General features: G+C 35.5%; 2 protein-coding genes across 3 annotated transcripts in view; one reads left to right on the forward strand and one right to left on the reverse strand.

Moving 5' to 3' along the window:
• The window catches only part of LOC135743993 (butyrophilin subfamily 1 member A1-like), an 88,485-nt gene extending 84,822 nt beyond the window's left edge, over window positions 1-3,663 (reverse strand). For both annotated transcript variants that reach the window (XM_065261916.1, XM_065261914.1), the window contains exons 1-2: window positions 3,513-3,663; window positions 3,365-3,412 (exon numbers count right to left, since the gene is read on the reverse strand). In XM_065261916.1, coding sequence (XP_065117988.1) covers window positions 3,365-3,412; window positions 3,513-3,546 — 82 coding nt within the window. In that variant the 5' untranslated portion in view covers window positions 3,547-3,663. The remainder of the gene's footprint in view (window positions 1-3,364; window positions 3,413-3,512) is intronic.
• Window positions 3,664-5,773: 2,110 nt separating this feature from the next.
• On the forward strand, window positions 5,774-14,451 carry LOC135743693 (calcium-binding protein 2). The gene is made up of 8 exons (XM_065261469.2): window positions 5,774-5,841; window positions 6,187-6,225; window positions 6,457-6,610; window positions 8,133-8,163; window positions 13,104-13,247; window positions 13,395-13,504; window positions 13,644-13,791; window positions 14,112-14,451. Exons 2-8 carry the CDS (start codon window positions 6,188-6,190, stop codon window positions 14,138-14,140), a joined length of 654 nt encoding a protein of 217 aa, XP_065117541.1. The 5' UTR covers window positions 5,774-5,841; window position 6,187; the 3' UTR covers window positions 14,141-14,451.
• Window positions 14,452-15,821: the final 1,370 nt, after the last annotated feature.

Here is a 15,821-nt window from a genome sequence, read left to right on the forward strand (position 1 = left end):
GAAAGATGCAGGAGCAGTGAGATGCAGGAGCAGTGAGAGATGCAGTGAGAGGAGCAGGGTCAGGAAGAAGAGTAGGCCCAAGGAGAGGGCAATGTAGAGGTGTAAGAATGCATGGTGGTGGCATTCCAAGTGCTGCAAAAACAGTAATCAGTGATGAAATTCACTGATTTCAGTAAGAGAGGCTGGTGAAAGAGTGCAGCCCAATTTTAGGAGGTTGCCTCCATTATCCGCATCTTTCAACAATCCAACAGGTAAGTATTGCATTTTACATGGATTGTTTCTATTCTCACTTGACATGTCAATAAGGTCATACAGTAATGCATATGTAAAAAAATTTGTCCCTCTAAAGAATGCAACGTCTTCCACCCTCTGGGAGAAGAGGAAAGCTCCTCAAAAATGATCAAGATCAATACTGTAAAACTTTTTCTGTTCTATCATATTGTGTTTCTACTTTACCTCCTGTAGTCAAGAGTAAGCGAAAAACTGCTTTTTACTAGATTGCTTTAGAATTGTGAACATTGCTGTACATGTGGACATAAAGTTCACATGTACAGCATGCAATGATTTGCATGCAAATACCTGTAAAACTGAAACATAAAAGTCTATGCCGTTTTTGTTATGTCAACAATAGCCAGTAATTTGAAACCTGGTGTACTTTGATTGACTGCATCTACCTTGTGAAGTGACAAGAAGTGTTATTCTTTGAAAGAATAATTTCATTTCTAATCATATTTCCAGTGTTTTGGTAAAGTTATTATGTGCAGAGAAAGATGTGTTCTATTTTTAAATGAAGAGTTAGTATATATTTAACAAAATGTGTTTTTGAGAAGATTGGCCAATTGTGTTTTGTAGGTGGAAGTCTGTGTCAAGTGTTTAGAAAAAGTATCTGAAGTATGGGTAAGCGCTTGTTAGCGATTGAAAAAAACTGTAAGTTAAGGATTTTACTACAAAACAACACTGAGGCAGCAAACATTTGGATGTCCGATTACCGTTAAAAATACGTCCCTCCGTCACGTCCCGTCATCAGGGGCGTCGGACTGGGGGTAAAACCAGTACTGATTTCCAGGGCCCCAAAGGAAGAGAGGGCCCTTGAAAAGTCTGAAATATATTATGGGGTGGGGCATAGGGGCCCATCAGGACTGCATATGCATAGGGCCCGAAATCAACGCCCCTGCCCGTCATGGTTGAAAAATAGTTCCAAAAAGAATCTGACCGTGAATCACACGTCTTTTCTGCACGGTCCGTGCACGTCTAAAAATGTCCTCTTCTGGACGTTTATACATAAAACCCGTACATAATATTTTGAATACACGCAACCTCAGACAAATGTAGACATATACAAATGTATACAAGTGTATATAAATGCATTTTTGGACATGTTGTGCATTTGTGCTGTCCAGACGCGACTAATTTTGGACGGGGAGACGACGTTGATTTCAGACCAATAGTAGGGGAGACCGGGGATGGTTGTCACAATTTTTACTCATGCATGAATTGCTCATCTTCAAAAAATCTTTCAGCATTAACACCTACTTGAAATTAAAACTTGGGGTCTTGGCTTTAAATGTGTATACTTTTTACTTTTAGAATGTATTGTAACAGGAAGTAATTAACCATCAAAGACACTCTGACACAATGTGACAACCAACACCATCACGGGGTTGGTTGTCACTACAGAGGTTCAATAGGATTTCAGTAGGGCTGGGTATCGATTCAGATGTTCCAGATCGATTCAATTTCGATTCACAAGCTATCAAATCGATTCGATTTCGATTCTCGATTCAATTTTCGATTCCGATTCTCGGGTTGGTTTTTATACTCGATTCTTGATTCAACTTAATGAATATAGATTTAATACAAATACTATAGTAATAAAAAATAACAGTGAACATAAGTTTACAAGTGGGTAATTAATAAAAAGAAATTAAAAGCCACAACACTAACCTTGTCTCTTGCTTGCAAAATCAAAAATGCTTCTATACCTCTTACTTTTTATGTGAAGGTAGCATCAACTTCGATGAACCCCCTAAAATCGCCATTTTAAGCACTCAATGAAAGAATGACAGGCTCCTTGGAAACATTGCGCAAGGCAAAAAAGAGGGTGACATCTAGTGAAGAAGACTAGTAATTTGATTAACGTTAATCTTACGTTCAATGTTTGCACAAAAAAAATATGGGGGAAAAAAATCGATTCTGCTCTCTGAGAATCGATTCTGAATCGACCACGTTTTAAAAAACGATTAATCGAAAAATCGATTTTTTTTGCCCAGCCCTAGATTTCAGTGATAAATTGGGATCTGAAAAGATAATGTGTAACTTTTTAGTTTTTTAAGCTAGAAACTGCAAATAAGTTTTTAATATGAATACCACTATGATAGTTGTCATCAATGCCCATTATGTTTAAAAAATAAAATTAAAGTGGGTGATCAGTTACTTTAATTGTCTACTGTGTTGAGAAATAAAATGAAATCATTTTTAGTGTTAAAATCTCTTTATTTAACGCTTTATGTATTTTATTTTAACAGCAAACCAAAACAAACAAACAGACCAGCAGTCTTAAAAGGTCTACATGTCCAATACTCACATGTGACAACCAATCCCGCAAGCTATGTGACAACCATCTGACTTCTTGACAAACATGCTAAGCTAGCTGCCACACGGCTTTAACTTGATAGCTAAAAGATGACTCAAAATAAATCTACTACTTTTGGCTTTTTAATGAGTGTTTTGTTTTTGAATTACTAATGTCCTACAAGATCTCAACACAAAAACAACACCAACATGAAAATTTACTCTGACCCATAAAAATAAAAAATTGTCTCCTAACCTCAATGTTTTGTGTCTGCTCAGCATAATTATAAGTGCAAATGAGTAAGCTATTAAAGGCTAACAAATGGTTATCAACATTATTTGTACCACAGCGCCATGTAGTATGTCTGGAACAAGCAATGTGACAACCAACCCGTGAGACAACCAGCCCCGGTCTCCCCTACAACATTTGTGCCGTCGTGCGGCGACCTCTTTTGGCCGGGAGACGACGTTGCCGTTCGATTTGCGATTTGGTAGCATGCAAATAAAAATAAAACACATTACACTGAGAGAGAGAGAGAGAGAGAGAGAGAGAGAGAGAGAGAGACCCCAAATTAGGGGACCCCAAACCTCACAACCATACAGAGCTATGGGCATTATTACACTATCAAAGAGAGAGAGAGAGAGAGAGAGAGAGAGAGAGAGAAAGAGAGAGATCTTAATTCCACCTAATGTTTGTTACCATTGTGTTATTGTATGTTTCATAGACTTGGCAATATTTAAGTGATACATTCATGCCATTCGTGCGTTTATTTTTCTTTCATTATTTTCTTACCTGCGGCATCTACGAGTATCGTCTTCAGAATAATAAAGCACAACACACCTACAAAATATAAAATACACCGCGTCAGGTCAGATTGTGAGGAGTGCGGGTGATTTACACAACGACTCGTCAGATTCATTTATCGTGTAAATATACTCACTAGAACAAATACAGAAATCTCCTCCAGATGACATCTTTAATAAAATAACACAGATTTATCGATAATAGAGATATCTGAGAAGACCGCAGATAATGTGTAAAAATCCCACAACGTTTTACTTTCACTTTTAAAATCACACGTGGACCTTTAGCGCATACCAATAAACAGACTTATTACACGGCTCTCTGGAATGCTTGATTCTGATTGGTCAGTTGAGACATTTGCAGGTTCGTTCTTTTCAAATAATAACCGCTCCAAAATAATAACGCATAGCCGGTACTACTTGCACGAGTAAAATCGCTCCGCGCCAATAAGTAAGGGATAATGTAGAGGCAGCCGGTAGTTATCGGGAAATAAGCCCCGACAGTGTGATCAGGACCCGACGCGAAGCAGAGGGTCTTGTATCACACTGAAGGGGCTTATTTCCCGATAACTACCGGCTGCCTCTACATTATCCCGCTTATTACACGGCTACTTGCCACATAAGAAAAAAAAAACTGGACATGAATATGAATTTGAAACATTTTATTGGCATATTTGTTTTAAATTAACATTTTTATCCTTCCGCGAAACTTTGCACAGATGCATAAAATGATCGTAATACCTTATTAAGATCCTCTGCTTCATACTTGTTTGTCTCCATTTTTTTCTCTTTAACCAGTCTTTGAAAAGTTTTAATGCCCATTCTGTATTTTTTGTGTGTTGGCTTCATAGCTGTCATGCTCTATTTTGTCAAGTTCAGTCTCAGTAGCTGTCTGTGTCTTGTCGTGGTTGTCGAGTGTTTGTCACAAGATGGCGCCAAACAGACAGTAATCTTTATTGATCTATGTAACTGTTTTACATTGACTGTAGGCTACGTCAGCGGCACCGCCCCATTACACCTGAGGAGATGAGACTTTATATTTGTGATAGTTTTATTTGTCATGGATTGTGTAGAGATGTCAACATATATAAAAAAAATATACAGTATCACATGAGTTCTATTGCCTCTTATAGTAATGAACTTAATTTCTGTAAATATTTATCAGTTTTTTAATAAATATTTTTATTATATATATAGGGCAAACCAATAATGAGCCTCATTCACTTCCATTGTAGGAAAAAAGGATGCAATGGAAGTGAATTGTGCTCATGAACAGTTTAATCATAATAATTAATAATTCCTTACATTTATATAGCGCTTTTCTCAGTACTCAAAGCGCTTTAAATATAAAAGGAGGATTCTCCTCAACCACCACCAATGTGCAGCATCCATCTGGATGATGCGACAGCAGCCATATTGTGCCAGAACGCCCACCGGCTTATTAGTGGAGAGGAGACCGAGTGATATAGCCAATTAGTATGAGGGGATGATTAGCAGGCCAACAGGTAAGTTTGGCCAGGATGCCGGGGCACACCCCTACTCTTTTACAAATGACATCCTGGGATTTTTAATGACCACAGAGAGTCAGGACCTCGGTTTAACGTCTCATCTGAAAGACGGTGCTTTTTTGACAGTATAGTGTCCCCGTCACTATACTGGGGCATTAGGACCCACAAAGACCACAGGGTGAGCACCCCCTGCTGGTCTCACTAACACCTCTACCAGCAGCAACCTGATTATCCCAGGTGGTCTCCCGTCCAAGTACTAACCAGGCTCAGCCCTGCTTAGCTTCAGTGGGCAAGCTGTCTTGGGCTACAGGGTGATATGGCTGCTGGTTTGGTTCAGTTTAGTTTCAAACATTCCTCAAAATATATTCATTCTTGTTCATCAGAACAAAGACGTTCATACAGTTTTGTAACAACATGAGAGCGAGTAAATGATGAGAGAATTTTAATTTTTTTGTGAACTATCCTTTTAAGAAGAAGAATCCATCTCTTTTTTTGTAGATTTTTCTACTTTATTTTTTAAATCTGTAAATGTGTTATTGTAAATTGTGAAGAGAAGTCACAAAAAGTATTTCATTTCACATGTGCACTGTGTATGTGACCAATTAAAACTTGTCAATTGAAACTAAACATTGATTTCTGTGTTTAAAAATAAATAAATGATATTCTCCAGGACAGATGATTTGAAAGACTTTTATAAGATAATCACTTGAGTAAAACAATAATGGTTAATTTTTGTGATACGGTAAAAAACTAGTACAGGAGACTTTGAAGTGTTATAAAATCAATCTGAAGGTTATAAAGTGTTTTGAGTGATGAGGTGAATGAAGGTTATTGGCCACACCACACCCACTCATGTTTTAATCTGGACACTTTAATCTGCCTGAAGGATTCCTGACACTGACCGTCTGTGTGCCGTTGATCTTTAAGTTTCATCATCCGGCTCCTGTGACTCTTTAGGGTAAGAAGACTCGTTTAATAAATCAACTCTGACTTTAACAGTTTGATATTTGAAATCAAGTACAAGACGTGTTTGTTGAGTGTAGGCTGTGTTTAGTATATAATTTGACAAGAAAGAATAATATATAATACAAATATTTATCAGAACAGATACAGAATTTTTCTTTTGCTGTTAGTTAGATAACTGACGAATCAAACTGGTTTTAAATTGTTGTTTATTCTGTTTTATACAATAATACAATTAGAGAGCAAACTATAAAGAATAACATTCATTATGAATATTTAAACATAATAATAATATTAACAATCTTTGTCACTATTGACTCTTTCTTGCTTGTATCTCCAGGATGGCACAGAGATCAGAGACGGTGTCATCTACAGACAGGTATGAGAAACACTCTCACAATAAAATGAAACCTTTTCAAAAACTACACATTTTTACCTAAAAGGTGCAAACTGGTACCTCAAAGGTACATTTCTGTACCAAAACGGTACATATTTAAAAGGTAACATCCCAGTGACAACTTTTGTACTTTTGTTTTTCGGAGACATGTTAGAAAAGCTTCATCTTGAGTTATATTGTAGATTTCCACATCTGTTCATTTTCTCATGACAGCATTAAATCCAGTCAGTCAGCTGACACAGCCCACAAATCTGCCCTCCGCAAGACCGCGTCCAGTGAGACGAACAACAAGACAAAGAGCAAGAAATCAAACGAGGACGCCATGAACAAGGTTTACACCAACCTGCTGAATAATGTCTTTGGACAGGTGTGTGTTCCTCTATAATGAATGAAACTAATAACTTATTATTATTATTATTATTATAACCTTTACTTTATTTTCTGTTGTGGAATATAAAACAGGAATCTACGCACAGATCTTTGACACACAATCACTTCGATTAAAACAACAAAAGTCATCATGTGTGTTATATAATTATGAAGTCTTACACTGTTAGAAAAAATGGTCAAAATATGTACCTCAGCTGTTCCTGGGTCAGTACCTGTTAAAATGTCCTAATATAAAAATTAGGTACATTCACATATGCATTACACATGTAAATAGCTCCGATGTACTAATGTGAACTCTTTTGGTCCAAAGCTGAACTTTTCGAAAAGCTTCAACCCCAAAATGATGACAGAATTTTCATTTTTGGGTGAACTATCCCTTTAATTAAATATATTTTTGAATTTGTAAATATATTTAGTTTTAACCTTCATCTATTAACACATATTTATTTAAGGGGAAACAAAATATTTCTAATTTTACAACCCATACGGAAAAAAAATATATATTTTTTCTGGCTAAAATATAAAAGTTTATAAAGTATAATGTTGCAATTGAAAATATATTTCATTTTAACCTTTTTAAACCTGTTATGTTTACAGGTCTGTAAAATACACATTTTTCTTCCAATGCAACATGAATATAAATGCTTTAAAATATATTTATATCTTTGTAAACATATTTCAAAATACATTTTAGCACATATATTTTTTATAATTTTTTAGATATTTGAAAATATATTTTTTGCCATCAGAGCAGGTGCACATATATATATATATATGATGTGTTACAGAGAGTTGTGCTGTTTGTCCAGGCTCAGTATGTGTGTGTGTGTGTGTGTGTGTGTGTGTGTGTGTGTGTGTGTGTGTGTGTGTGTGTGCGTGCGTGTGTGTGTGCGTGTGTGTGTGCGGTTGTGTGTGTACCTGCCTGGTAATTATCACGTTGTGGGGACCCACAAAGATAGGAATAATACCAGTGTTTTTTTTGTCCTTGTGGAATGAGGAAAACAAGCTTATAAATCAAACAGAATGATGTTTATTGAAAATGTGAAGTAGTGGAAGGGTTTATGTGATGGTTGGGGTTAGGGAATGGGGCAGGTAAGGGGAATAGAATATACAGTTTGTATGGTATAAAATGCATTACGTCTATGGAATGTCCCCACAAAACATGGAAACTCAACATGTGTGTGTGTGTGTGTGTGTGTGTGTGTGTGTGTGTGTGTGTGTGTGTGTGTGTGTGTGTGTGTGTGTGTGTGTGTGTGTGTGTGTGTGTTGTGTGTATGTGTATGTGTGTGTATGTGTGTGTTTGTAAGTACTGTAACGTCTCTTAAACCGTATGTAAACTCCATCTAATCCTCTTAATGCAGGTAATAATAGCTCATGATGAGGATTGAGTGTCACTCTTGATTTACAGTGATGTGTTCAGTACAGAAGACTAAAGGTGAAAGATCATCACTTCATCTGTGTGTGATATTAACATGTGTTGTGTTGTGTTGTGACTTCAGGAGAGAGACTTATCTCAGCCTGAACTGGACGGTGAGTCATTTACTGCTCAGATCATTCACTCTGTCTGTCTGTCTGTCTGTCTGTCTGCATCTGTCTCTCTGTCTCTCTGTTTGTCTGTCTGTCACAAACTCTCTCTGTGTTTATGTCATCATTGTTCTGCAGATACGAGTGCACAATTACAGTTTTTTACACTAAAATGATAAATACACACAGATCTGCACAACTACACTCTAAAAAAACAAACGGTGCTATATAGCACCAAAACAGTTGCTTTGGATCGTAACGATAGAAGAACCATTTTAGTGCCATATAGCACCGGTGAAGAACCAGTGAAGCACCAGTGAAGCACCAGTGAAGCACCAGTGTAGAACCATATAGGGGCCATATAGCACCACATATGGTTCTACATAGCACTATATGGTTCTACACAGGTGCTTCACTGGTGCTTCACTGGTGCTTCACTGGTTCTTCACCGGTGCTATATGGCACTAAAAATGGTTCTTCTATCGTTACGATCCAAAGCAACTGTTTTGGTGCTATATAGCACCGTTTGTTTTTTAGAGTGTACAATCACATTCTCAGACTCCCACTTATCGCAAAACTATACACACAGTGTTTTACAAAACACTAAACACCACACCTATGAATGAGTTGATCAAACACAGGTGAAGGGATGACGCTCAAGCTTTGTGTCTCACCCCTCATCTCTTCTTTTTGTCTCAACAAAGGTTTTGGTTTTGTTTTTTTATATTTTTTAGTTTGATTTTCAGTGTAAACTTTATAAATGCATGAATGTATTGACTGATTTTGACATGTGGATAGAAATAAACATGTACAGTGTACTAGTTTTTCATTGGTTAAACACAGTTTTCAAAACTCTACACACTTATCCCATGATTTTAACAACAACCTGCACAACACTGTGGATTTACAGCACTTTGTTCAAATGCTAACACACTGCTGTCAAACTGTGAACCACACATTCCAAAACAAAATTGATTTCAGCCTTGTGCCTTTCAAACACTGCTGACTGCAATTTCATATAAATATAAATTCTAATGTCATATATATATTTCATATATATATATATATATATATAATATTACTTTTTATATAAATATGATAGAGAGCTCAGAAAGACTAATTTTGGAAATGGAACAAGGAAGATGCGTTTGTGAGAAGGCATCTATCTAGGTGAACCGAACAACGGTGTAATGATTCAGTTCGATTCCCAAGATAAGACGATGCTTACCCGACTGGCCAATAGGAACGTGGCCCCGCCCATGACACAATTTTCACAGAGAAAGCAAAATCCTGACACGAGAGCAAGAAATTGCATCGAGAGCAAAGAAAAGCGTTTTGATAGAAACACCTTTTTTTTTAGAGAAGATGTTTTCACACTAATAGCAAAAAACATATTCTTGAGAGATTTTTTTTCTCAGAAATAATTTTAAAAATTTCAAATTTATATTTTTTATGTTCTATCATGATAAAATACTTTCTCTCAAAACTTTTTTTTTGTCTCAAATATTATTATTTTTTGCTATTGGTATGAAAACTTTTTCTCTCAAATATTCATTTTTTTTCTCATGAAATGCTTCTTTGCTATCAGTGTGATAACTTTTTCTTTCAAATAGTTTTATTTCTCTCAGATCATTAAATTTATCGCATTTAATAAAGACGCATATCTCGCTCCATAGCAGGGAGTGGTCTGTTGCTATAGAGAGCCAGGATTAGCTCCTCAATTACAGTTTTTCTCAATTGCTAAAACACTAAACCCTATTGTCTGAACCAAATGCTTAGTTGCCTGAGCCCACTGATTGAATCAGTCACTCTTTTGGCAAAACCATAAACACTTTTCGTCTGTTTAGACACAACTTGCCAACACATTTTCATTGTGATGCACCCGTGCTGCAAAATGGTGAACACAGGTGACAAAAGTCAAACACAATTACAGTTTTTACCAATTGCTTACACACGTTTTCAAAACTAAGTCTCCTTTTTTCAAAACTCTACATACAATTCTCAAAACTGCACACACAAAATGCAAAATAGCACATATCTCCTTCAAAATGCAACACTGCATTCAAAATGCCACAAACACGTGTCAAAATGAAGCATTTGCATCAAATGGCAAACACTTCTTTCAAAATAATACATTTTTGGATATACCATCTAAACACTGCTGTTCAAAATCTAAAGCTCTTTGGTCTTTCATGGGCTTATATCTACATTTCAATACAATGTTCTACAGTGAAAGTAATCTGCCGAGAGGGGGAAAAAGTACACCGGAGACGCCAATGCAATTTAGAAACAGAAAACATTTATTAGTCCAAATATTACTGTTGTATACATTAGCATACAAAAAAACTATAAACATGTAAACCAAAAATATATTCTTTACAGTAGAATACAGTAAATTGTGTGTGGGGTCCTGTTCCAGGAATTGGCAGGGGGGGTGCAGATTGACAAAACAGTGACCTTTGACCTATTTATAGGCATATCTATACTACTGTAAAGTAAAGCAGTGATTGGTTAGTGATCAGTAAAGCATTTAGTGTTTGCACATGTGAGGAGTGTGTCTGTGTGACCTGGTGAATGAGCATTTTGATTGGTTGTGTTTGAAAAAAGAAAGCAAGTGACTTCCTCATAGATCTTTGTGTTTTAGGTAGAGAATTGTGTGTAGTGTTTTGAAAAAAGTGTTTTATGCAATTGAAAACTGAGTCAAAGGCTGAGAAATAGCTTATGGTTTTGAAGATTTGGCATGTAGTTTTGCACTTTGAGTGAGAGGTTTTGAAAATCGTGTGACATGAAAAGATTTTGTGTGTAAGCAATCGTAAAAAACTGTAAAGCACAAGTGTCACTACTTGAACACAACAACTCAAACTTGATCACACTTGTGTCTAATGATATGAGGGGACATATACAGTAAGACAGTTCAGAGAGCACTGAGGCCCTACAATGAATAGAACTCTGTGAGGAAGAGTTTGTGTGAGAGGAGGTCCAGGTGGTCAGCGAAGACAAAGATCAGTAATATCTGATGAAATCAGAGCTACTGTGATTGACCATGTTCAGCTCAAGATTTCTGTTTTGTCTTTTTGTACAAGTGCTAAATGCACAGTTTTTTTCTGTTTTGCAACATTAGCCTACAGTAAACAATAAACATTTATTTCTCAAGCTTCATGTCCTGAGCATTGTGTTTTCTAGTTCTCTACGTAGTGTTTAGTGACAGTTCCGTAGTGTTTTTAATTTTGATTGACTCGGGGCACGATTTGACAACATAGTTCAGTTTTGAGCACAGATTGAACTGTTTTGAGGTGAAAGTTTGGTTTTGCAAGAAGAGTCTGAGGTTTTGTGAATGTAGCTTGAAAATTGGGTTTTGTGTTCACAGTTTAGAGAAAAGGAGAGCAGCATTCAAGAAATGTGTCTTAGCAATCGAGAAAAACTATATTTGTTTGAATTACAGTATGGACTTAGTTTCTACCTTTTTTCCTCATTACTATTATTCCATAAATTACTACAGACTATTAAAGCAAACAGCTAATTTTCATTTAGCTTAAAGAATTGTTCTGTTCTAAAAATGTCAATAAATCATGTGATAAATCAATAAATCAATACAGTTTTTTACAGACGCTAGGACACATTTCTCAATACTAAGGTCACTTTTGCAAAACTCTTCACGCAGTTAGCAGAACAGAAGTCTATGTGGGCTAAACTGAGGATCAATTATTATTGCTTTGGCACAAAATGCATTCAATGACTACATCTCTCAAATTTCATGAATTCTTTTCTTACTGCCAAAACTCTTTATACATATGGCCAATTCACACGCATGCTTACATACTGTTTTCAAAACTGTTAAACTTATGTTTCAAAACAATAACATAATACAAAACTGAATAAGACAACAATTTGCTACATTTCTACAGTAATATTTTAATGAAATACATTTGAAATCTTAAAAATAAATGCTATAAAACCAATTGGCCAAATGGAATAGATTAGTGTTACTATTGTATCTGTATCAGTGGATGGTGTGTATACAAATTCTTTTGTACAAATTCTATTTTGGAATTTGTGCCAGGGTCAGTGCCAAAATTTTTTAATAAACTTCATAAAATATTGAAGAATTCTGCATCATGTTTGATTGATTCCAGTAACATATACTGCAGTGAATTATAAACAGAGAAAACATTATATAATACTACATGTTGTTAGTGTTTTTGAGGTCATTGTTTTGTGGGTGACAAAGTGTGTTTGTCGGCGGTCAATCTTAGTCTTCTGAAAGAATGAGTTGATTTAAAATCTGAATAAAGTGTTTTGGTAGTTGTAGTGTATTTTGAATGTGAAATGAACTGCTTTGCCAAGCTGAAAGTTTGTTAGGAGGACTGTGTGAAGAGTTTTGCAAAAGTGACCTAAGTATTGAGAAATGTGTCCTAGCGTCTGTAAAAAACTGTAAATAATTCTTAGAAGAAAACATTACTTTGTATGAAGTCACTGAAATTGTTCAAACTGTGAAGATAAGTTTGTATTTTGTGTATTGGTGTTTGATGTTAGTGTTTTTCCTCTCAGGGTGTTGTGAGTGACAGTGTGTGTTATCTGCTTTGTGTTTGGCTGCACTGAGCTCTTTTGAGTCATGTGTTAAGAGTTGTGTTGCTTGAAGTGAGTTTTGCAGGTGATGTGAAGTGTTTAGCTCAGGTGACTTTTGTTATTGTAGACTGTAGTTAGAGTTTTGCACATGTAGCTCCAGTTGTGCTCACTGTCGTTTAGCAATAGAAAAAACCTGTAAGATCAAACACTTCACTGTGATTCAAACAGAATCTAATAAATCATGTGTCTCAGGTGGCAAAGTTTTGTTTTGTGCTACTTGTGTGTGTGTGAATTGTGTTTTGACAAAATGAGCCTTAACTTTATAAATAAATGTAATATGTTGTGTATTGTGATGGTTTGTGATGATTTGTGTTTTCCAGAGTTGTCTGAAGCGTTTAAGGAGTTTGATTATGATCAGGACGGTTATCTGAATTATAAAGATCTGGCAGAGTGCATGAGGACCATGGGATACATGCCAACAGAGATGGAGCTGCTGGAAATCATTCAACAAATTAAAATGAGACGTGAGATCACTGTGTGCATGTGCGTGTGTGTGTGTGTGCATGTGCGTGTGTGTGTGTGTGTGTGTGTGTGTGTGTGTGTGTGTGTGCGTGTGTGTGTGTGTGTGTGTGTATGTGTGTGTTCATTCAGTGTTGTTTTGTTGTGTTTAGTTGGGGGTTTGATGGATTTCGATGACTTCTGTGAGTTGATGGGTCCCAGGATGATGATGGAGACAGCAGATATGCTGGGACTCAGAGAACTCAAATGTTCGTTCAGTCAGGTCAGTGAGGTCATACAGTACACATGTGTGTTTCATTTTAACATGCTAGAATAAATTAATAATAAATATAAATCTTAAAGTTTTCAAATAAATAAAGATTTTCTGTTAATAATGTGCTCTGATGTTATCTTTCTTTCAGTTCGACACAGATGGAGATGGGAAGATCTCTCTGGATGAGATGAAGGAGGCGGTGAAGACTCTGTTAGGAGAGAAACTGAAGAAGGGAGAGCTGGAAGAGATCTTGAAGGAGTTGGATCTTAATGGTGATGGGACGGTGGACTTTGATGGTGAGGAGATCGACACACATCACACATTCATTTTAGATCATAATACTGAGACTTCATTGACTTCTTGTTTTTTATAATTACATTTTATATCCCCTCACGTGACTCTTTACATTATTATTAAGATTTTTTATAAGTATGTGTTATAAAGCCATGTTTATATTTGGTTGTGTGGACTTCACAGCATTTTAACTGAACTCTTCCTTTGAGGACATTTGCTTAAAATCTGACCCAAACCTACAAACTGCAATGAAGATGATATTATCAATCATTTCTGTAATGTCAAACATATTGTGTCACTATGACCGTCTGTTTTCTTTTAGAGTTTGTGATGATGTTGTCGGTGAGATAAATCTTCATCATCTCTCATTCATCCACTTCTTCTGATGATAATAATGATGATAATATTGAGATATCAGTCAACAGGTTTATGTTATAACGGTTGTCTTGTTATTCTTTCTTATTCCTGAAAACTCCTAACCAACTCTTTTAGACACTTTTCTGAATGATTGGTTATAAACAAATTTTTACCAGTGATTGTTTAATATAAAGACTATTATAACTTGAATGTAATATATATATTGTGTATGACTGTAAATGTGTATCATAAACATCAGTAGGCCTTTGTACATAATGAAGTATGTTTTACAGTTTGTTAATAAACAGCAAATATCTGATAAAGGGTGAGAATGATTTTAATAATCTAAAAATATAATCAATTAAAGTCTGGTTTCACAGACAAGGTTTAGCTAAAGCCAGGACTAGGTCTTAGTAAAATTAAGATCTTTAAGCATCTTTAAAAACATGCCTTATAAAAAGATGTTATTGGTGTGTATCTTGAGACAAATTAATGGCACTGGCTTATTTTAACATCTGTATGTGCAAGTTATTATCATTTGAGACCGAAACGTAAATCATTAAGTCTAGGACTAACCTTAAGTGTTGTCTGTGAAACCTGGGGAAAAATCTGGATTACTAAGTGTTCTTAAGAGATCGCATGTCAATGTTGACTCTTATTTATGTACAAATCTTAATTTCAATTCAACATTTAGTCTGTTCTTATGGTCCACAAAAAAAACCGAACAAATTTAAATTATACCCAAACACATTGCATGCATTTTAAATCATAAAAAGGTTAAATGTCCAGTTCGTTTACATTTGTAGAAATGCCGGTTGTTAAAACTTTAGTCTGTTTGGTTTCTGATGACTTTGATTTTAATGAATATAAAATGACAACTAAAGTTAAAGATTACTTGTTTTGTTCAAATTAAATGTTAAATATTTTTTTGTTTGCTGTATGAGGGATTTATATGAAGTTTTTCTTTATTAATTGACTGTTAGATTTAAATGTCAGACCAATCACTGAAAAAAATGGACTTGGTGGGTCTTTGAATTTAAATAAAATAAACATGTATATGCAACACAAAATATTTATATTCCTTGTGTAAACATAATTTAATTGATTAGGATGAAAATGTTTTGTTTGAATGTAAAATGAACACATTATTCTCACATTGATTAAAATTGATTGAATTGAATACTTAAAGCAATAAAATTGAGTTTGCACACAAAATGGCACCTCCTGAGCAGAAGGTGGCAGTAACGCTCAATGAAAAGGACGTCAATCGCCATAAAGGAAGAATAAACATCGTTTGTTTTAGGCGCCAAAATGAAGACTCAGCAGCAGTCAGTCAGAAGAACTCCCTCAGACGGACACCACGTTATTAAAGTAAGTTCTATTATTTATTTATGTTCACTTTATACGTGATACATCTTCACTAGATACACAGTTTTTTTTACAATATGTAGCCATTGCAATGACTTGTAGTAAAAATGAGTTTGGAGGATGTTGGTGGAGTAAGTTAACGTTACAGTCAGTCAGTCAGTCAGTCAGTCAGTCAGTAAGTGTAAGGCTCATAAAGAAAAACAGCGTTTTAAAAATGTCAGCTGTATAACGTTATTTCACGTTTGGTAGTTTTATCCGAGTTGAAAACTGACAGATTTGAGTTGACTTTTGAGGCACTTTTTACTCA

This window comes from Paramisgurnus dabryanus, chromosome 2, assembly GCF_030506205.2.
Source record: "Paramisgurnus dabryanus chromosome 2, PD_genome_1.1, whole genome shotgun sequence".
Taxonomy (NCBI): domain Eukaryota; kingdom Metazoa; phylum Chordata; class Actinopteri; order Cypriniformes; family Cobitidae; genus Paramisgurnus; species Paramisgurnus dabryanus.

Bases quoted from the DNA above. Each gene is read 5' to 3' on its own strand.
- LOC135743693 (XM_065261469.2), top strand. From the start codon at position 6,188: ATGGCACAGAGATCAGAGACGGTGTCATCTACAGACAG. The intron at 6,611-8,132 runs GTGTGTGTTCCT...TTGTGACTTCAG, and splicing joins TGAATAATGTCTTTGGACAG to GAGAGAGACTTATCTCAGCC. The intron at 13,505-13,643 runs GTCAGTGAGGTC...TCTTTCTTTCAG, and splicing joins TCAAATGTTCGTTCAGTCAG to TTCGACACAGATGGAGATGG.